Source organism: Lontra canadensis, unplaced genomic scaffold (genome assembly GCF_010015895.1).
Source record: "Lontra canadensis isolate GAN:19392208 unplaced genomic scaffold, GSC_riverotter_1.0 scaffold22, whole genome shotgun sequence".
Classification (NCBI taxonomy): domain Eukaryota; kingdom Metazoa; phylum Chordata; class Mammalia; order Carnivora; family Mustelidae; genus Lontra; species Lontra canadensis.
This window is the reverse complement of record NW_022631016.1, coordinates 12,482,974-12,505,661: the sequence shown is the minus strand read 5'-3', so window position 1 is coordinate 12,505,661 and position 22,688 is coordinate 12,482,974. Positions and strand designations below refer to the sequence as shown.

The 22,688-nt window shown below is 43.3% G+C and overlaps 1 protein-coding gene across 3 annotated transcripts in view; it reads right to left on the bottom strand.

Moving 5' to 3' along the window:
• Nucleotides 1-239: 239 nt before the first annotated feature.
• Nucleotides 240-22,688, bottom strand: part of FBXL7 (F-box and leucine rich repeat protein 7) — a 366,015-nt gene continuing 343,566 nt past the window's right edge. For 2 of the 3 annotated variants that reach the window (XM_032861890.1, XM_032861891.1), the window contains exons 3-4: nt 8,044-8,655; nt 240-1,330 (exon numbers count right to left, since the gene is read on the bottom strand). In XM_032861890.1, coding sequence (XP_032717781.1) covers nt 594-1,330; nt 8,044-8,655 — 1,349 coding nt within the window. In that variant the 3' untranslated portion in view covers nt 240-593. Of the gene's footprint in view, nt 1,331-8,043; nt 8,656-11,029; nt 11,086-22,688 lie in introns of those variants that run through there. The other variant, XM_032861892.1, reaches the window with a different exon arrangement.

The following is a 22,688-nucleotide window of genomic DNA, read 5'->3' as shown; positions in this document are numbered from 1 at the left end:
GTCTCCTCCTGCACAGTGCTACTCGCCACAAGCGATTCTTTAGAAAATGGTTGGAAGCACTTCGTATGTACCCGGTGCTAGGACATTTATTTAACAAGAATTTGCCTGGGCGCGGGATTGATGAGTGCGGTTTAGGCCAATCGAGCAGTTTAAAGAGGAGGAGGTTTGGAGAGCATCATTAGCATGAATGTGTGGTTGCTGTCGGCCAGGGAGGGGATGGGGGCGGGGGAGTGGGGACATGGCGTGTGCGCGCCCAAGCCCGGGACGCCACCAGGAGCGGAGACAGAAAGAGGCGTTCTCAAACACACGGCCATCGGCTTTCTGAGGTACCTCTTTTGGGAGAAGAGAAACTGCCTACAGATGACCTGACCCCCAAAACCAGTTTACCGGCACAGCTCCCCCTTCCTTTCCGTGACCCCTGATGCCCACGAGCTCTAAGGAAAAAGAAAAGCCAGATCCGTAAGGACCTTCCAGGAAGCAAGGGCTGTGAGGAGCCAGTGGGAGGCGGTGCTTACAGACGCCGCTTTTTGGAGACGCGCCGCTCCGTGCGCATGCGGGGCGCCTGCGCAGTGCGGCGAGGGGGCGTGGCCCCTTCAGAAGAAGGCGGGGTTGGTGTGCTCGATGACGCAGCGCTTGCAGTGGCGCTTCACGAAGCGCAGGGCCTCCACGGACACCTCGCAGTCCTGCACGTTGAGCATCTGGAGGTCGAAGCAGTTGGCCGCCACGATCTGCAGGCCCTGGCCCGTGATGCTCTCGCAGGACTTGAGGCTGAGCCGCTTGAGGTTGAAGCAGTTCAGGGCCAGGCACTCGAGGCCCGTGTCAGAGACCAGCGGGCACTTGCCGATGTCCAGGGACTTGAGTTTGGTGCAGTTCTTGGCGAGGTACTCCACGCCGTGGTCCGTGATGCCCTCGCAGCCCCTCGCGTTGAGGTAGCGCAGCTTGCTGCAGTACTTGGCCACGTAGCGGATGCCCACGTCGGTGACCCGGCCGCAGTGGGCGATGCTGAGGTACCGCAGGCGCGCCTCCAGCTTGGCGATCTCCCGCAGGCCGAAGTCGCTGACGAAGCGGCAGTCGCTGACGCTCAGCTCCTTGATGGACGTGCAGTAGATCATCAGGTAGCGCAGGCCCTCGTCGGTGAGGCGCACGCAGCGGCGCAGGTACAGGTGGGTCAGCTGCGTGCAGTGCGCCGCGATCGTGTGCAGCCCTTCGTCCTCCAGCACGAAGCAGTCCGTCATGTCCAGGTAGCGGATGGAAATCTGTTTGCCATGCAAGGGGGACAGTTTAATGGAGGCCTCCCGGGTCAAGCTGATGCAGGTCACTTTGGAGCACCCTACACAGGGAGACAGAACACAGGCTCAGAGAACCTTCGAGAACCGGGTGTGTGTGTGCGCGCATGTGCCTCACCTGGGGGGTGCCATATGGATTCCTACAACACCCCCCACCCCCAGACCTGGCCCCGATGTTACCCCTGCCCCTGTGGAGAATGAGAGCAAGAATGGGTTCTCCAGAGTCATCTGAGCCTTTATCTATTTTGGTGATCTGGGTTTAAGAGGCTCCCTGAGCTTTCGAATCAGAAACACCAAAGCTCCAATTCCACATCCCTCTCTAGTTGCCTGATGTGGGTCAAATCAATCCTTCTGAGTCCTTTGTCTTAAAATGGGGATGATAATGTTCCCTGCAAGGTCGCTGTGAAGAATAAAGAAGACCATGCTTGTAAATATCTTGCCCTGGCCCAGAAGGTCCTGGAAGCTGGGTAAGGGCTGCTTCTCACCGGACAGTGGTCCAATAGCTCTGTGGGCAAAGTGGGAAGATGCTGGAGAAGGTCTGTCCATGACCTTGGTTTGGCCGAAACAGCATTTGGAAGTCATACCTGGCTCAGGTCTACTTCTTAGGGCCTCAGGGAGGAGGCTCAACTTTTCTGTCTCAAGCAACGAGCATGAGTAGCTGGGGTGCTGGTACTGTAGGGGTATCATGATGATGCAAGGAAATAATGGGTGCAGAGGTACTCGGAAAACTCCAGGGGAAAGACATGTATTTATTAATCTAACCACTGGCCACCTGGAGACTCAATTCAACTCCTTTTTTGTCAAGGAATAACTGTGTCACCTGGATGATTGCTCCAGCCCCTCACCCAGTCTCCTTGTCCTGCCTCAGAGCTGCTGGAGAGATTCTGGAAAACAGAACTCTAATCATGTCACTTTGCTCAAAGCCTTTGGATGCCACCCCCTAAAGCCTAAGGGTGCCCTGAGGACCTGCACCCCTGTTCTCTTTGACTTCATCTCTCACCCCCCTCCTCTGAACCAACTGGCCTCCTTGCTGGTTCCCAGACAGCTCCTCCTGCCTTAATGTATGTGCACTGGCTGGGGCTTCCCCAAGTAGCCCCGTGGGTCATCCCCACCTTCTGAGGTCTCTGAGCACACGTCAGCTAACTGGACCGTTCTTCCCAATCACCCTGTATGAACTGGTGTCCCTGCTTGATTCCCATTTCTTTTCAGCACTCTTTATCACTTTGTGACATGATACATTTATTTGTTCATTTATGTATTTGCTGTCCTCACTCTAGAGGGTAAGCTCCTGAAGAAAGGGACTCTGGGCCATTCACGGCTGTATCCCTCATCCCTGGTTCTTAGCTGGTGCTCACGAAGCATCTGTTGAATGAACAAACTAGTGAATTATAGTGAATAGAGTCTTCTGTGGGAAGATCAGATAGGGTAATTCATTTTATTTACTTTTAAACAACGAACATTTATTTTTCACAGTTTGGAGGCTGACAAGTTCAAGATCAAGGTTGCTAGCCAGTTCATTTCCTGGTTTCTGGCGAGAACCCTCTTGGAGACCGCGGCCTTCTTACTGATAAATTTCCACGTTGTGGAAAAGTGAGCAAGTTCTCTGGTCTCTGTGTTATGGAGGCACTAATCCCATCATAGGTGCCCCAACCTCATGACCTCACCTAAACCTAACGACTTCCCAAAGGCCCCACCTCCTAGTATCATCACACTGATGGCTAGGGTTCCAACATAGGGATTTTGGGGAGACACAAACATTCAGTCCATAATACTACCCTCCTCTTCCCACACATAGCCAGGCCTTTCCCCTGAGGCCAGTGCTCTCATACCAAAAATGTCTCCAGAAGATGGCAGTTAGGCATAAATCATGCCCAGCACATGGGAGGCCCACCCCAGTCACATGGTGGGGTGAAGGGAGGATTTCCTCTCTTTATGTAAGTACCTGCAAAATATATATGATTTCACCTCCTGGTCCATAAAGCCTATATAAGCCTCTAGGAAATATTTGAGGACCTTGATCTAGGGCTAATTTTGCTCCACTCAGGAGAATTTAAATTCCAGCATTTAAATGCGTTCAGGACTTTGCCCATGGCTTATGTAAATTTATACTATTACACAGTTGTCTGTTTTATATTTCATTACAATGCCTTTTATTTGTATTGAATTATGAAGTTTATAGAATGCTTTTATAAACATTTCCTTACCTGATTTTTAATCAATTTTACTGATAAGGAAATTCATCCTTAGGAAGGTTTGTGTTGTTGAGATCTAGAATCCCTTTAATACTCCATCCTTTTTCAAATAATTGGAAGATATCTTTAGCTATCTTTCTAAACACTGTTTCTAGCCACTCTTCCCCTACGAATGTGTGTATAAATGATATATACATTACATATCATATATAATTATATATGTAGCATATATATTTATATTATATATTGACTATATTTATATGTTAAAACATGCTGTACATATTTTGTGTAGTAATAGCAAGTGAATTGAAATATACATTGAAATGGGTGTTTCATAGATATATATATTATAGATATGTTTCATCCCACTACATAAACTGTATCTGTATTTTTCACTTTCTCTGTGCTCGTCCCAAATCCTTCTTGCAGTTCCAAGGCCAGGTGCTTCACCTCAGGCACCTCTGTGCCCTGGCTTCGCAAGCAATATCCAGGGCTCCCAAGTGGCGACATAATAGTGCTAATGGGGACGGTCCTCCCACCTCCTGGCAGGCTGCCCAGGAAACGCCTGTGAAATTCAGGTCCTGGGAATAATGAGGTTCAAAATCCAAGTGCTACCAAGTCAGAGATTTTCAGGAACGAGAGAAGCATACAATCCAATGCTGGAGAACAAAGCTGTGACCCGTCAGAGGTTGTCCCCTCTGCTCCATCCAGTAGCCCTCATGGTTTTGCAGAAGGTTGTTTGTACCCCTCACCTTTAGATCTGAAATCTTCCTTTGTTTGGAATTTCTTGTTTTTAGAGCAGCCATAATCCTGCTTATACTGAATTTATATGTCCACAGTAGTGGCTTCCCATCTGCGATGCCTGTGAAGTCACCTTGTTTTTCAAGATCAGATGACAGCCTTTGTTCCTAAACTCTTAGTTTCGGTTTCTTATTTTATTTTATTTTTTTTTAATATCTAGTAAAATCTGATGCCCTGCAGGAAGGACATTATATTCGATTCAGGGAAACACGTGCCTTGTCTTGAAACCAAGTCCCCAATTTAATGAAATACCGATTAAGTTCAGTTTTGGTAAAGATGCTATTTTGATCTGCTTGTATTATTTTAGATCAATAATTTTAATTTAAGCCTGAACCTTAATTCTTACAGATTTGTTACGTTTGGATTGAAAAGAAAATAAATTGGTTCGTGGCTCAGTAGGTAGCATCTGTGGTTAGCTCATGCATGCATACGTTACAGAGATGCAGAGAACCTTAGAAATCATCCCATTAAACCTTCATTTTTTAAAGATGAGGCATCTCAGTCTCAGTGAGATTATGAGACTTGGATAGCCAGACTAGGGAAAGTTTTCTGTTCCATGGCTTCCGTTGGATCAGATCAGTTCAAGGAGAGGAGGTAAGAAATGACTAGGATAGAGCATGCATTGATGAATGGCATGAGAGACTTACTATAGCTGTGCCAGCATGAAGTGAACATTTAGATATTAAAGAATCAAGAGTCTTGGAAGTACCTATACGAGGATTCTTGGAAGAGAGAAGCAATTTGGTTACCCGTATGGAGATGAGGCAGTAAGGTGATAGCATGGGCAAATATGAGACCGAGAAAGCAAGGGGGCAGTGGGGTTGTGAGGAGTGGTCAAAGGGTGGAATGCAGAGTATCTGAAAGCCTTTAATGGGAACTGAGATAAGAATGGTCCACTGGGGATACAGATTACAGGACCTGCCCAATACTCAACAGGATATGAATACTACTCAATGGGAAAGGAGCAATCTGGGTTGAATTTATCTGTGGAGTTTCTTCAGGTAATTCCGGATTTGGTTCTGCTTTCATAAAAGTGTCCTTCGTTACCACCTCCTCTCATGATTGGAGGACTCCAGCTGTCCGGTTTTAAGAGGACCCTCGGAGGCAACTTCATTTGCGATAATTACAATATATGTAATTTTGAAAACTGGCCGGCTTTACGGTGTTTCATTGATGTTTCAAGGTTTTATTAATTGTGATAGTTAATTTTATGTCAACTTGAGTTGATGACGAGGTGCCAGGACCTTTGGCTAAAACATTTCTGGGGGTACCTCTAAGACTTTTTCTGGGTCAGATTAACATCTGAATCAGTGGACCCAGTAATGCAGACTGCCCTCCCCAATGTGGATGGGCATCATGGATCAGTTGGGGGCCTGACTAGATCAAAAGGGGGAGGAATGGAGAATTCTTTCTCTGCTTGACTGTTTGAACTGATGCATTGGTCTTCCCTTGCCTTCGAACTGAGACTTTATACCACCAGCAACCCTGGTCCTCAGGCTTTTGGACTTGGACTGAACTCTACTGCCAGCTTTTCCTAGGTTTCCAGCTTGCAGAGAGCAAATAAATCTCTGCGCTCGTGCGCGGGCACACACACACGCACACTATTGATGTTTCTTTAAAGAACCTGGACTAAATATTAATAAAAGGTAATATGTGATAATGACAAAAGCCTACAAGCTAGTTATAGTAAGTTTCAAGGACTTGAAAATACAGCTTTCATGGTGAGTGTCCTAGGGGCACGAGAGGCAGTCTTACATCCTCTGGGGGAATTAAGCTGTAGACCAGCAATGAATCTTCTAAAGTCCAGTTTCCTGCCAGTGAGAAGGCCAGCTTGAAAACCAAGGGGAACAAGGCAGAGGTGAAATCGCCTCTGGCAGCCCTCTGGCTTCTCTCGGTATCAGCCTCAGGCTTCCAGATTCCCTCAGAACTGGAGCACACTGTTTGGACCCCCCCCCCAAATCCTGTGTTCTTGTGAGTTAGCGATTCCCTTGGGTACACTGTCTACACCCATCACAACGGGTCACTGAGAGGCGTGTGAGAAAAGCACACAACTATCAGGCTCTGCAGATAAAGGGGATATAGAGGAAGGGTATCAGGCTTACAGAATGGTCAGCCAAAGGGGCCTGGCCCCATCCACTCACTCGGGCTAGAAGCCCAGGAATTTCCATTCCCCAAGTAGTTTCTATATTTCTGAATTTCAAAAGGTCTCCGGTGGAAAAGGGCACCGTACTTGCAGCCTGTCCCAAGGGTGCTCAGGGAGTTCCCTTAACAAAGACGGGGACTCCAAGAACAAGTCATTCTCTAACCTGATTTTTGAAAAGACAAGGAAATAAGGTGTCTAGAGAATAGGCCCACAATGTACAGAATCTTAGAATGTTAACGAAGCCAATTCCTTGCCTTTTTTTTTTTTTTTTTTTTTGACTGAAGAGGAAACACCTCTAGAGAAAGCCGTGAACTGTCCCAAATCACAAAGTTTTGAAACCAGTCTTCACCACATCACAATGCTTTCTGTTTCCAGAATTCCTTGGAGGAAAAAAATGTAAGAAAACCTCTTTGTTTCCTGCCTCTTTATGCCAGCGGCTGCTCAGGATGAACCGAATGTATGGTTACTATGGTTTTGTCCTGAAGCCAGCAGAAGGGAGGCGGGGCTAGAGGGCACGGAGTGGGTGGGGGGTGGGGTGCGGGTAGAGTTGCTTTCCAGCAAGGGAAAGAATCTGTGAAAAATAATTGACTGTCATCTGAAATATTTTCAGATGTTGGCTTTTGACGGAGAGAGCAGGCCCAGAGAGCGGACTTTGACTTCAGATTTTGATGGAGGGTATCGTGTACCTCCGATGCCTGTAAATCCCCGATTCTGTTTATTCGCATGTCTTGGTGGTTTGTACTTCTGGACCCCTCCCCAACCATCCCTGAGGTTGTGGCTCCTGCTGTTCGTTTCTTTAACTCCCTGATGCATCTCACACATTTCAGCCTCTCCTGTGTTGGTCTGTCTTTGGACTGGGCAGTGGATGAGATAAAGAAAGGCTGTTAGTCCGGCTGGACCCATGTCTGGTGCCAAAGTGTGAGTCTGGGTTTTAATTCTTCCTGCCTGAGGGAAGTTTTCAAGCAAAGCAACCATGCTGGGATTTCCTTCAATTTTAAAAAGATCTAAAGGTTCCACTTGATGGGCCTTGTGCTTGCACTATGTAACTGAGAATTTTGCTTAAAAAAAAAAAAAAATCCCAAATCAACCCAAGGGTGAAGAGAATAGAGTGGGGGCAAAACATAAGGAGACCCATGGCCATGATGGCTTTTCCCCAGTGTCTGCAAAATGGCAGGCAATCGTGAGCACAGCCCAAAGCACAGACTCAGCTTAGACACAGCTTTTGGGCTCTCTGAAATAATAACCAGTGGGCATAAAGGGCGGCATCTAAACGGCCTGTGTTTGGGTTAGATATCTGGTTCCTATTCTATAGGTTGCTCTGAAATTCAGGGACAGCTATGGGGAGGAAGGATGGGTTTAAAAGTCATGTTACCTTAACAGCCAGACGAAAAGATGACTCTAGCGCCTTTAAGGAGTTGGCATGTGATGAAAAGGATACCTCTGGCTTCTGGGGTCGTGATTACATAGACGGTCTTTCTGGAAGAGTCCCCGTCCTTACTGCCCAACCCTGCATCTCTAATGGCTACCAGGGAGGGAACCTTCTCCAGGTGGCAATGTCCTCCTCTGCTTTGGGAGGGTGCCCTGGAAGGCCTCACGGGTGGGGAGGTCGCCTGCCATTTACCTGACACGTCCAGGTGCTCCAGGTTGGGGCAGAGGGACACCACGTCGAAGACCGCCTCGTTGGAGATATTGTAACAGCCCGAGACCTCCAGTTGCCTCAGTTCGGGGCAGCACTGGGCAATGGTGTAAAGCCCTCGGTCCGTGAGCCGCCTGCAGCCACTGACAGTTACGGTTTCCAGCATGAGACAGACGTTGGGTGTGTCCTGACAGAGCCTGCGGGTCAGCACCTTGAGGGCGCGGTCCACGTTGATGGTCTCGCCCGTCAGGCGGATAGTCCTCCAGAGCCGCGGGTCCCAGGCCAGGTTGTACCAGCGGCGGCACACGCGGGCGCAGCGGCACAGCTGGTTGGTGGGCAGGAAGGAGAAGATCTGCACCATGCACTGGTCCGGGAGGCGCTCGATGCTGGCCTGCTCCTTCTGTGGTCTGGAGGCCAGCCGGATGAGCGGGTGGGTGAGGCGGGTCGGGGGCGGGGAGTGGACCATGGCCACCGTCTCCCCGGTGATGGAGGACGAGGACGTGGACGAGCCCCTTCCATTCTGAAGTCCGGGCAGGTTCGGGGGACATATCAGGGCTGGGCTGGGCGTGCTCAGTGTGCGCATGCTCAGGTCGGAGTCTGGCAAAGGACAGAGAGCAAAGGGTTAAAAGGATAGCCCTTAGCGGAGCCCAGGGAAGGTGGCAAACCAGTGACACTCCGGCCACTGATATTTGTCCTGGGCAGACCCGCTGCCGAATCCATCACCGGATGCAGGAGCATTTGCACATTTCACCCATTCCAGAAACAGTCCTCTATCTGCGGGGGTGGGGGGCAACCTTCTCTGTGCAGGGCCAGATATGGAATGTTTGAGGCACTGCAGGCCACATGGGCCCTGTCTCCGTTGCCATTAATCCACCCTGCCATCATAGTGCAAAAGCTGCCATAGACAATACGTAAACAAACAGGGGCGGCTGTTTCCATAAAACTTGTTTTATAAAAACAGATCAGCTGGAGTTGACCTGCGGGCCATAGCTGGCTGACTCCTGGTCTCCATGAACTGTGGTCATCTAAAGGGCACAACTTCAAAGTTTCATTATCTCTATTCCAGGAAGAAATCTCACATATTGTGAACACAAACTCTTCCCCTTTTCTAATTACATTTTGGGTTGGCAGGTGATTCCGTTGCATTTACCAATGAAGGGATGAGTTTCAGAACAGAGGAAGACTGGCTGATGGACAGAGAGAGCATTTGCTGTCTTTGCCCTGGCCTGCCCCCTAGTGTCCAGCCCCTCATCTTTTGATAACCATACCCCAAACTCTGCAGTCTGGGGCCTGGGGAGTCACCCCACTTCAGCCATTCAGGTGGTGTTTCCAGGCCTTGACTATCTGTGGCAATATTTGTTTTTTTTTCTCTTTCTTAACTCTGCCCTTTGCATTTGAATGACATGATTCCTGTACTATTCCTTGAAACCGGAAAGACAACCACTTAATAAGGATACAGTGGTTTTTAAGTTTTTGAAGGATTAAGAGTTCTTTAGAATACCACTTTAAGATGTCTGCTCATTACCTACCCCCCCATCTTAATATCTTATGAAATAATTTATTTTCTATATAAATACATTTTTCGTGTACTTTGCATACATAGATGGATTGATCTACTTAAGATGATATTTAGTCTCTCTCTCTAAATATGTTTATATTTTACACACACACACACACACACACACACACACACACACAGAGGGAGAGAGAGAATTTATCTCCAAAACACAAGTTTCTTAATCTGGGAAGAAAGAAATAAGTGAGCGGGGCTGGATGTTTTCTAACTAATTTCCAGCTCTAATTACAGCTCTAAATACTTAAACAAAAATTCTATCCTTGTGTGCTTTTCCACATCTCATAGTTGGGAATTTTCAAACACTCATTTTTTTTTTTTCAAAGAACTTCCAGTAATAGCAGACAACACAAGAACTTCTGACACTGGGGCTCCACTGAGTGTCTATTTGTAGTTTTCCGACTGGTATACTTGTTCTACTGGTACAATGTTTTCTTTCAGTTTGCTTCTTTACAGCCTAACACGGAAAATGTCCTACATGTCAGTGACTTTGCTCATGAATCATCTCTGAATTAGTTTTCCTCCCTCCCCTCCCCTTGTCTGCCTCTTGAAATACACCAAGTGCAAATGCCACGTCCTCTAAGAATATTTTCTTAATGTTTTTGAGATACAGTCAGTCCCTTCTCTATTGAAATCGCCGTCCTTTGTTATTACGCAGTGGTGAATTTATGTCTCCCTAATGTGCTTGACCATATTATTTCTCTCAATTTTTCAGCACTCCCTGTATCCACGTATCTTTGTCTGGTGACTCTGGGGTTCCTCCGAGGGACAGTAGATTTGTTTTGTCTTGTGATGTTGGGCTTGGCCACGTGACTTGCTTTGGCCAGTGAGTATTAGGACGTGTGATGTGCCCAGTGAGAAGAATGTGTCTGGCTAGTACTCTGATCATTAGGTGGTGAGAGGCCCATGGAGAATACAGAACTGGCTGAAACCTGCAGCTTCGAGCCAACCTCAGCCAAGTCCAGCGGAGGTCCCTGACACCCAGGGGAACCACAGATGTGTGAGCTAGAACACTGAGCTCGGGGTGATTTGTTACACAGCATTACCGTGGTAACAGATGACAAATAGGCCTTCATTACACTAAAGACTCCTTTGAGACAAGGATTAGAGCCTTATCGTATTTACGTTCTGGCAGCATCTGACACAGTTTATCATAAACAGTAGGTGCATATGAATTTCTTGCATTGAGAAGAAATACTTATAATGTTTAAAAAAACAATCATTTCTAGCTTGGCATGTACTTCTCTATCCCAGGTGGTATACAGACTGTGTTTTAAATCATTCATAAGAAAAGAAACGTGTCCATCTCTCTCTCATCATCAGCTAAAAATATAGTAAATCTTTAAGGAAAACACTACGGGATTTCCAAACTGCTATTCGAGCTACCGTGGTACTAACCTTCATTATGATGTGAACTTTGAGCATTGCCTCCGAAGTTAGCATTTTTCTTAGGCAGGTGAACAGCTTATTTAGGGCCAGAAGGGGGAGGGCAATCTCAGGCTTTCAGCTCTGACATTTTCCTGGCTGTGAGCGTTCTAAAATCTCTCTCCTGCCTGCCTGCGTTCTTCATCTTGAAAGAGAAGACACTTCACAGTGCTCGGTGGAGACCTGCGCTTCTTGAGTTACGCCCCTGGGGGATGAACACGCTTGTGGTAGGGAATGGAGGATTCCTAAACTTCCATGTATAACCGATTCACTTTTCTTCGCTTTCATGCTCCCTGCACTGAGGGAGAGAATGGGGACGCATCCAGATTGACCAGAACTGCTGTGCTGTGAGTAACACATTCCAGTTTTTCTTTGCCAATAATCATACCCGAGCGGTAATGGAATTCACACTCAGAAGGAGATGGCAGCCTCGCACATCTGTGAGGAACATTCTGTCCTGGAGAGGGTTCAGGAGCAAGTAATTACTCTCTTTCCTGACTTTTCTAGAGCTTAGCAGCGGAATTCTCAGGATTAATTCATGATCTCGAGGCCACTGCTCACCCACGTGGGGAGACAGCAGGAGAGCCTGTGGATTTCTACCAGGAAAGCTGGATGTCTCTTTCGCCAGAAGGTACTCTAGGGTTCTCAGGATCCTTCCTAGTTATTCAGGGACTCAGACTTTTTGAAAGGGTATGATTTGTCATGATTGAAAAATAGCACCTGATGATTAAATTAATAATAAAGAGCAATGAGTAATGCAATGGGCTAAATGTTTGTACCCTTCTCAAGTTCATGTAGAAATCCTAACCCTCAAGATGATAGTATAAGAAGGTGAGCCCTTTGGGAGGTGATTAGGTCATGAGAGTAGAACCCTTACAAATGGGATCCCTGCCCTTATAAGACTCTCCAGAGAGCTTTTGGATGCAGTAGTATTTACAATTGTTTTATCTTCTTGTTAGATCATCTCCTTTATTATTATAGTGTCCTTCTTTGTCTCTTGTTACAATCTTGTTTTAAAGTCTGTTTTATTTGATATAAGTATTGCTTCTTTTCACATCTGTTTGCATGATAAATATTTCCTCATCCACTCACTTTCAGTCTGCATGTGTCTTTAGGTGTGAAATGAGTATCTTGCAGGCAGAGCGTATAGATGGTGGTTGTGGTTGTTGTTTTTAATCCATTTGGACACCCTATGTCTTTTGTTTAGAATGTTTAGTCCATTTTCATTCAAAGTAATTATTAATAGATAAGTATTCATTGCCATTTGGTACTTGTTTGTGGTTGTTTTTGTAGTTCTTCTCTGATTCTTTCTTCTCTTGCTGTTTTTTGTGGCTTGCTGGCTTTCTTTGGTGATCTACTTGGATTCCATTCTCTTTATTTTTTGCATATCTATTATTGGTTTTGATTTGTGATTATCATGAGTTTTGTATATAACCTCTACCTAGAGCAGTTTATATTAAGTTGATGGTCACTTAAATTTGAACCCATTCTTTACTGTCCCCCCCCCCATTTTAGGTGTAATGGTGTCATATTTTACATCCTTTTATTCTTTGTATCTCTTGGCTGATTTTTACAGATATACTTATTTTTACTGATTTTGTGAGTTTCTTGCTTTTCTTACCCTTAGTTATGGCCTTTCCTTTTCACTCAGAAGGTCTCCTTTAGCCTTTCTTGTAGGGCTGGTTTAATGATCATGAACTCCTTTAGCTTTTGTTTGTCTGAGAAACTCTCTCTCCTTCTATTCTCAATGATAGCTTTGCTGGATAGAGTATTCTTGCCTGCAGATTTTTTTCCTGTTAGCACTTTGAATATATCATGCAACTCCTTTCTGGCCTGCAAAGTTTCTGCTGAAAAATCCACTCATAGCCTTACAGGTTTTTCCTTGTTTGTAACTGTTTTCTTTTTGCTTGCTGCTTTTAAAATTCTCTCCCTATCACTACTATTTGCCATTTTAATTATATGTGTCTTGGAATGGACCTTCTTGGGTTGATTTTGTTAGGGGATTTCTATGTCTATTTTCTGCCCCCTTTTCTCTCTTCTTCTGGGATTCTTATCATGTGAATGTTATTATGCAGGATGGAGTCACTAAGTTCCCTAAATCTATTCTCATTCTGTTTACTTTTCTTCTCTCGGCTGCTCAGCTTGATTACTTTCCATTGTTCTGTCTTCTAGGTCACTAATTCATTCCACTTCTTCTGGTCTGCTACTTATTCCCTCAAGTGTATTTTAAATTCATTATTGTGTTCTTCATCTCTGATTGGTTCTTTTTTGTCTCTTTGTTAAGGATTTCATTGATATCCTCCACTCTTTTCTCAAGTATCTTTATGATCATTACATAAATTCTCTATCAAGCACATTACTTATCACCATTTCACTTAGGTCCCTTGCCGTAGCTTCAACCTGTTCATTTACTTAGGACATTCTCCTCTGTCTCCTAATTTTGCCTAACTCTCTATGTCTGTTTCTGTGTGTTATAGGTGTCACCTATATCTCCTGCTGTTGAAAGTGGTAGTCTTATGAAGAAGAGATCCTGGAGTGCCCTGCCATGCAGTTGTCCTCTGTTGACCAGAACCTGGTGCTTGGTTGTGTCTCCTAAGTGTGTTGTGTGCACTAAGCTGTTGTATCCTGGTAACCTTTTCCTTGGGTCTAGTAGTCCATGGAGGCTCTCTTTTCCTATTGTGGGCAGGATTTGGTCCCTGGCCAGAGTGGGAAGTGCAGTTTTTAAAAGGTGCATATAAGTCTGCTTAGGAAATGAAACCTGTGGCCACTGGGACTCAGGCTCGGCAAATCACGCTGGTCCAGAGACACAGTGTTGGCAAGGTTTGCACTGGTCTTCTGGGAGAGGAGACCCACAGCTCTGCTAGTGAGGCAAGCAATAATGGAAAGGGATCCAAGGAAGCATTGCTGGGTGGGGCTTGAAATAAACAAGTTAGGTAGAGAATGTCAGTGCCTCTGGTTCCCACAGGTGGCTGTGTGTTTATGCTGGGGGAGCAGAGGAGGGAAATGGCACCTACCAGCTCCTTTGTTCCTGGAATACTCCCTCAGTGATCCTTGCTCCTCAGTATATGCTCCAAAATGAGTAAACTACTCTCCTTCCTCTATGTGCCAGGCTATATACAAACTGCTGCTTCTACCCTGTATCTCTGTGGACTGTTTGCCATGCTCTCCTTTAAGGATGGGGATTCAGCTTCCTCTAGCCCTCCAGGCTCTCCCAGAACTGAACCTGCTGATGTTTAAAATTCTAGGCATTAAGTCCTGCTGGTTGTAAGAACTCATGAAATTCAAAATTCGGCCCCTCTTGCTTTCAAAGCCAATGTTACAGGGATTTGTCTTCCCTGTATGATAGTCTGCTTCTCTCCCTTCTCTGCACCTGTGACTCCCTTCCCCCAACAGATGGCTGTGATCCCTTTTGCACCCCATAGCATCTCTGCCCTCATCTCACCCTCTTCAGTGTGTCTTCTTCTCTACTTTCAACTGAGGAGTTTGTTCTGCCAGTCTGTAGGTCATTTTCTGGGTTATTTATACTGTTGTGAGTGTTATCTAGTTGTATCTGTAGGACAAGGTGAGCTAAGGGTCCTCATACTCTGTCGTCTTACCAACCTCCTCCAAGGCAGGTACCTTTAAAATTTACCAAGACTACTCTATTTCCCTGCAGACATTCTTTGCACAAATTTTTTTTTTTCAAAAACGAATACATAAATTGTTAATGAAATCATTAAAGGTGGACTCAATGAACTTCTTTGTGGTAGGATGGGAGGCTGAATGGAGGGATGGACAGACAGACAAAGCTATTAGAGGAAGAATTATTAAATGTGCAAAAAGGACATGTCTGGTTAATTTCAGATGTAAGAATCAGAGAAGAGGTTGTCCATTATAAATATGTAAGACTAAGAAAGGCAGAGATGAACACATGTAAGTGTCATGAAAGCAGAATGGGAAAATTTAAAGAAATGAACATATATCTTTCCAGTGAGATGGGTATTTTGTAGCCTGTGTCTTTTAATGACATTGGGAAGGTGGACATATCTAAAAGACTGAAATAAAATGAAAAACAAGCAGCACTGATGTCTACAGGAAGATATGCAGAATAGACTGCAAGGAGTATACAGGGACAGATGCTGAGTACTAAAATTCAGTAGGTTAGGCTGCTGCACATTCTAGGATTACAGATTTATAGGCAGAAAAGAAAGTGACGATTCATTCTTTCATTGGCTCATTTAACACACATTATTATTGTTACTTGAGTGCCCAGTGGGGTCTAGGAAGGGAGAAGTTTTTGCATTTGACTAGATTATAAAGCAAGTGTTCCTAGCCCACCTCCTTTCTATACCACAGTCCCATTAAAATACCTCAACAGCAAAGAATCTGACCTCTTCAGTTTCTTGTATCCTTTAGGGAGAGAGAAAAATGACTCTTTTGAGAGTGTACTCAAATCACACAAAACCCAGGATGGTAAAGGATAGAAAAGGTTGTCTAAATCTGGAACAAAAGTCAGTTTTTAGAAGTCCAAGGTAAAAACAAAGACACAGAATCTCCCAGTGGTGGAAAACATTTGAATTAAACACTATTTTTGGTAGGCTTTTGGGTTTTCTCAAAATGGTGTACTCTTTGATACACTGGAGACCCTAAGACAAATTAATAATTATACTTTTTCATACTGATATTTTTGTCTGTTGACTAAATGAAGAGATGGTGGATACCTTAAAATTTAAGCATTTGTGGCTCCATTAATAATTTAAAACATTTCCAAGTATGTAATTTATGTGAGAACAGTAAGTTTAATGTTCTTAGGTTACTTTAAATTTGTAAAGAATACCAGAGAGTATAGCTATCTTATTCTGGGAGGAACAAAAACCCAATAAACTTATTTTCTCATGGTTTCAAAAGTCCTGGAAATTTTACATCTTTAGTAATTATAGTTCATTATCAAAAATATTCAAGGCATCTCAGACACCCATGCTTATTAGGCACATTTTCTTCCAACTAGATAGCTGCCTCTTTTGCACAAGTTTTTATTTTCAAACCACTGCTGTTTACACTCTAGGAAGTCATATTTACATTATACTGGCCTTTCAAAGTCAAAATTTACAAAACTACTCTGAATTTTCCCTCTCTGATTACCAAAACTTTTCTGCAAGATGCTTTCCATTATAAATTGTCTTTCTATTCAAGAACGCTTGCCATAAAAAGCAAGGTTTCTTTTCTTAGCTTAAACTCAAGCTTAAAAAAATAGATCTATAAAACCTTGCCAGTGAAAAAAAATACAATCTGAGGGATCTTTTCCCTTCTTGTTTTATTTCAAAATATTTTCTTTTAATGTGGTTCACATAATATACACACCCTAGAACTTATTTAAGGTATTGGTTGTATAAAGTGGAAATTTATATAGACAAGGTTGATCTTGCATTTTACCTGGAGAAAGTTACCTCTGGGACCCAAAGATTCTTGCTAGGATTGTTGCCCAGAAGGTGGCACCTCCCTCCCCCCAACCCCCACCTCAGGGTCAGATTATGGCTAACACTTCTGTCCAAGGACAAAAACCTGCCTTGTTAGTCACGTGGACCAGCCCCATAAGGATAGAGCTATGGTGAGTGATCCTTGAAGTCTTGTAGGACCTTGTATGACCAAGTCCTACAAGGCATATGGTTTAGTGAAATGCCCTGCTCTGTATTTAGCGGGAACACCAGTTCCCTGCTGTATTCAGGGTTTTTTTTTTTTTTTTAAAGATTTTATTTATTTATTTGACAGAGAGACAGAGTTCACAAGTAGGCAGAGGGAGAGGAAGGGAAGCAGGCTCCCTGCTGAGCAGAGAGCCCTATGTGGGGCTTGATCCCAGGACCCTGGGATCATGACCTGAGCCAAAGGCAGAGACTTTCCCACTGAGCCACCCAGGCACCCTGTATTCAGGTTTTGACTCTCAACTGAGTTGAGCATGGATTCTCTTTGACCTTATTTATTTATTTATTTATTTATTTATTTATTTAAAGGGAACAGTCATTAGCTAAGGAAGCTTTTAAACCATACTGTTCTATAAACCATAAATATAACCAGTGAATGTACAGAATGACATCTTTGGAATCTATAGTGCAGTTTGATTTGTCTGCAACATAAGTATCTACAAAGGATGTCTTAGGAAAGTTATGCCATAAGAAATAACAGGTGGCCTCAGAAACTATGGGATAGTCCTGCATTATCATTCATCAGCCTTCTTACGGTTTTATTCTAGGTTAAAATGACAACATCGTAGAGCCTTCGTTTTTTCTTATCTGTAAAATGGCAATGGATGACCTTATACTGCTTATCGTTCAATGGAAAATAGGATGCTTCATCCCTGAGAGAGTACCACTGTTATTAGACGCTATCCTTTTCAAAAGGCGAAGGGATATTCTCCTTAGGGTAGGGTGTGTATTGAGAATCTCTTTAAACATTTGTTAATCCTCCTTTTTAATAAAAAGAAAACAGGTTTCAGATGCAAAATCTTTGACAGGCAAAAGTATTTAATAACATTAATTTAATTACATTTTTATTTTTCTATCCATCATAATTTATTTTTACTTAAAAAATCATCTATTTGTAACAAGTGATGCTGGCCTTTCAAGTATTTGGTTTTTAAACATTAATTTAAGTTTACTTTTGAAAATATTAAGTGAATAGTAAGGAGACGGATGGCAAGGAGACATCAGCAAACATTGTGACAGCATTTGTAAATGTCTTACACTGTTAAGGTCAAAAAGAACATTGAAGACAGATGAACCTGCATTCCGGTCTCTGTTCTACTATGTGCAACTGCATCATCTGAGGCAAGCAGCTGGAACTTCATAAACCACAAGCCTCCTCTTCTGTAAACTGGAAGTAATTCCACTCACTTTATAGAGTAATTAGGTGGAGGCTATGAAAACTGGTATTGTTATCAGTAAAGGCATCTGACAAAAATTATACAATCTCAATGGAGGACTTCGTGGGGAAGAAATTCTGGGCCCTCCTGCCATGGGGTTATGTTTTCAGGGGCGTATTATTCTGGATTCTCTAGTATCCATAGTCCCATCTTTATGAATGCTGTTGCCTCCATAAACCTTTGGAGAGGTCTTTCGTGTGGGTGGGGCTGCAAGAGGGGAAAATAAAAATAAAAATCCATGTCGTTGGCACACAATATGCTTAACTCTTGCAGAACAAAATATGGCCATTGCATTTATTGTCAAAGGAATATTGCAATTTTGGAATTCTTTCCTCATAGTTTATTTAATAAAATCTGTTTTCTATGACCTGGTGAAACTGCTGTCTCATTAAAATTTCTCCCATGGCTTTTGCAATACCATTCTCTCTTCTGCTTTTCCTTTCTACTTCTCATGTGCTGTTTGCTCACCGTCTTCTGTGGTTGTCCCACTTATATATTGATATTCCCCAAGGGTTTCATTCTTTACTCTTCTCTGTCAGCATCTGGTCTCCCCTGAGATGGGGGATGGAGGTGATTCATGCACTCACATGGCTTCAGCAATTGTCCATCCGCTAATGACTCCCCAAACCCAGTTTCCAGTCTGGACCATGCTGTGGGTCTCTTTCAAATATTAAACACATGTATACAAACACCTGCCAGATCAGTGCTACCTCATATGATGGCCTTAGCCACATGTGACTATGCAGATTAAATTTATTTAAAATTCAACTAAAAATTCAGTTCTGTGGGTGTACATTTTAGGAGCTCACTTGTGACTTGTGGCCAGAGGTTACTGTATTGGACGGCAGAGATACAGAACAATTCCACTGTAAAGAGTACGAGTAGGGGTGCCTGGGTGGCTCAGTCAGTTAAGCATCTGCATTCGTCTCAGGTCATGATCCCAGAGTCCTGGGATTGAGCCCTGTGTTGGGCTCCCTGCTCAGCAGGAAGCCTGCTTGTCTCTCTCCTTCTGCCCCTCCCTCCACTCATGCTCTCTCTTTCTTTCTCAAATAAATAAATAAAATCTCAGGGGGAAAAAAAAAGTGTGCTAGTGGACAGCACTATCTTTACCAAACCATTCCCTGAAAGTGTACTGGATATACCTTCATTACAATACATACAAGGCTGAAGACACCAATGTCCTTTGCAGGGAAGAGCCTTCTTTCTTTATATTCTGTGTTGTTCTTCATCGTACCACTACTCCGTCAAGTCTACCTCCTAAGCTAGAAACCTGGGAATGATCTTAAATCCTACTCATATCTAACTAGTTGATTAACTTACAGAGCTAACATTCCTCTTTTTTCTGTCTCCATGGTTACCACCCCACTTGAAGTTTTCAACATCTGTCTCCTCTCAACTATCCTTACCTGAGATTCCTGACTCTTCCTTCAAATTTCTACTGCTCTCATACAGCCTTTGCCCTGCATTTTGAGTTAACTTTCTAAAATATGATTCAACCTCCTGCCCCCAAACCTTGAATGACTCATTCCTTCTGTTGTGTGTTGAGTTGTGTCACTGACAAGATAGGTTGACGTCCTAATTCCTACTGTGGGTAAATGCAACCTTATTTGGAAGTAGGGTCTTCAAAGATGGACTCAAGATGAAGTCATACTTCTTCTACAGTGGTCCTTAATCCAATATGATTCAGCATCTTTATAAGGAGAGGAAACACACAGGGAGAGAAGACAGAAACACATAGACAAAGAGGCAAAGATGGTAGCATTAAGACGGTGGCAGAGATTGGAGTGATGCTGTCATAAGCCCAGAAATGTCTAGAGGTACCAGAAGCTGAAAAAGACAGGCTTGGATCCTTCTCCATGTCTCTGTTCAAACACCTTGTTTTCTGACTTCCAGACTCCAGAACTATGGGAAAAATATGTTCTGTTGTTTTAAGCCACTTGGTTTGTGGTACTTTGTAACCACACCTTCAGGAAACCTACATCCTTCTTTCTACACTTTTTTATTGACTGCTTCCCAAGTGTCAAACATTATACTAGACACTACTTAGGGAATAAAGTCCAGTTTTTTAGACTGTGTAGGAGACCAGAAGTTCTATTCCCCCAGACTAAGTCTAGACTAGATTCCTAGTCATACCTCAAGTCCTAGGTGGGAAGTCAGCTTCTCTGTCAACTTTTCCAGATCCAGCTAGACTAAGTAATTTAACTACTTTGAGTGTTTCCCTTGAATTAAAATACATCTTATTTTATCTCTTTTCACATAGTGCCTCTTTGCTCACTAGACTGTGGGCATCTCGAGGCCAGGAGGTGTCTCACTCATCTCTAAGTGATTCCAGGCTTCTTCAGCCATCCAGAAATCATTCAACTAATGCACCACGAGGAGTGATCTTTGCTTTGTCCTACCACAGATCCCTTTCAGTTTTCCTTTGGTTGCTTTTAGAAGTATTTATGGGAACTGCTTGGAGGAACCAGGTGTTTCAGATTGAAGAAGAAGTTGGAGCATCTCTGTCCTTTATCAACATTTCATTTTTAGAACCCTTTCCTTGTCCCTACACTTATCTTAGGCTGAGGTAGTACACACACTCAGCTTAGGGATATTGGTCTACTCAGAAGATATTTGGAAAGACACATGCACACATAAAAACAGTCTCTTGCAGCACACATCACCTCAAGTATCCTAAAGCCAAATTTTAGTGCTTTTCCTCCCAGTGCCTCTGCTATTATAGATTACTCACATCTCTGTTCACTCCCAATAACAATGGAACATAAAAACTCAAAATAAATAAAAAAGAGTAACACTTTTACATTGGCTCAGAATTGTAAGACTTATTCTGTTTCAGTTTAGTTACTTAAGATAGAATAGGAAATCCCCCAACCCCCTCGCGACCCCCACAGAACTGATTCATACATCAGTGGTAATCAGCAGAACTGGCTTTTTCTTCACAGTGCAGGGTAGACAGTGATTTTTATTCGCTGTTCTCTAGAGAGCTCATGGATAGCTTTGCAAAGCTTGGGAAATGAGCCAGCTCTTGTCTTGACAAGAGAAGAAACACATAGATTTTCATGAAAAGCCTTGCAATCCATACCATTCAACCTTCAAGTTGCACTTTATTCCACAGCCTTAATTGTTTTCTCTCTTCAATTGTCAGATCATGCTTCCCACCTTATTTCTCCATGAATAGCTGTGAAATTCCAACATTTGCATCTTTCAGTGTGCAATACATGGTAGAGTATTGAATTTAGATTCTGGTAAAGAGAAACTTATAAATTTTCAGTTCACAGCAGAAAACAGGCCTCACAGGGGGCTCTCGTCTAGCTCACAAATCCAACTTTCAAGTGAGAAAAAAGAGAAATCTCTGGTAAACCTATGAACATGTACAAGATCAATAATTAATTAGAATGTTCCCAGAGCAAAGCAAATCCCTGAATTTCCTTAGCCATTTGAAAATATGATCTACTGTTGTTTAAATTCTCTACAATTTTTTCAATGTAAAAAATATGTGTAAAGTGTTTATTATATACAAGGCACTGTTCTAAGGACTACAAAAATATTGATTCATAAATGCAATTTCTGTCTTACAGTTTTAAATGCTTGGGAAAATAAATGATGAAATGATGCAGAGAAATGTTTTATTCTCTCTGTAGTAGCAAATAGAGAAGGCAACAATGAGAGGAAATTAGCATATTTAAATATTGTTTTATTTACCTGCGCAGGATCTAACAGCAGTCTGGTGGGAGGACACCTTGCACTGACCTGGGACACATTTTGCATGGGGAGTTCCTGGGTCTACTAGTCCAAGTTCATAATTCTGTTTTTGAGACTCCAGGCCTACCCTATTGGGTGGGACTTCCCCAAGGAATGACCCAATACACAGTAGCACAAGACTGGCTTTTCAGTGGGCTCCTGGGTTTGGGGGCAGGACTTTACATGGTTGGCTCAAAGCCCCAGTTCTAGACTACCTTATTTTTCAAAAGTTAAATCGCACTTTGTTAGGGAGCCCCATTTAAAAAGGTAATTAATAATAATCTTTCAGAAATTCACCTGCAGAGTAGAATTCAAGCAAACCAAAATATTTCTGGGAAATCCCTCCGACTGCATGATATCTTCCTGTAGAATTAGGACTTCTCATTAACCTTCTAATTCATCTATATTCCATTTAGCTCATACTTTCTGATTCGTATTTCTCTTTAGGAAGATACCTATAAGTTTATATTTATTGGATATACCTCAAGGGCGTTTGGATTAAGATTACAACAATAAATCTAAAAGTAAGTTGCTAATTTTAACATATGGCATAAATCATGTTTGAAGCTCCCACTTAATCCTGAGATCACTAAAAAAAAAAAAAAAATGCTTGGGGGTGAAGGCTGGAAACCTGGAGGGGTGGAAGTATTCATCTGATGCATTTGAGATAGTTTCTACTTAAGACTGCTTTTCTAGACAACCTGAGCTTTTAGTTTCCCTTTAACCAAATTTTGAGACTTGCACTTAGTCATAAAGCAAACAAAATGGTAGCCTGTGATTCATCGTTTATAAGATATTTCATATATTAGGATGTAAAACATTCCATAGATTACAGTTCTAGTTCCTGACAAGGTTTGACCATGTCACATGGGTCAGGGTGGGGATGGGGGCACAAATGGAGTGGGAGATAACTCAGGGCTCATCCCTCCCCCCTGCCCTTTGCACTCTTCCCTTTGCTTCCCCAGCCCTTACTGAGAATCTACATTGCTTTTAGAT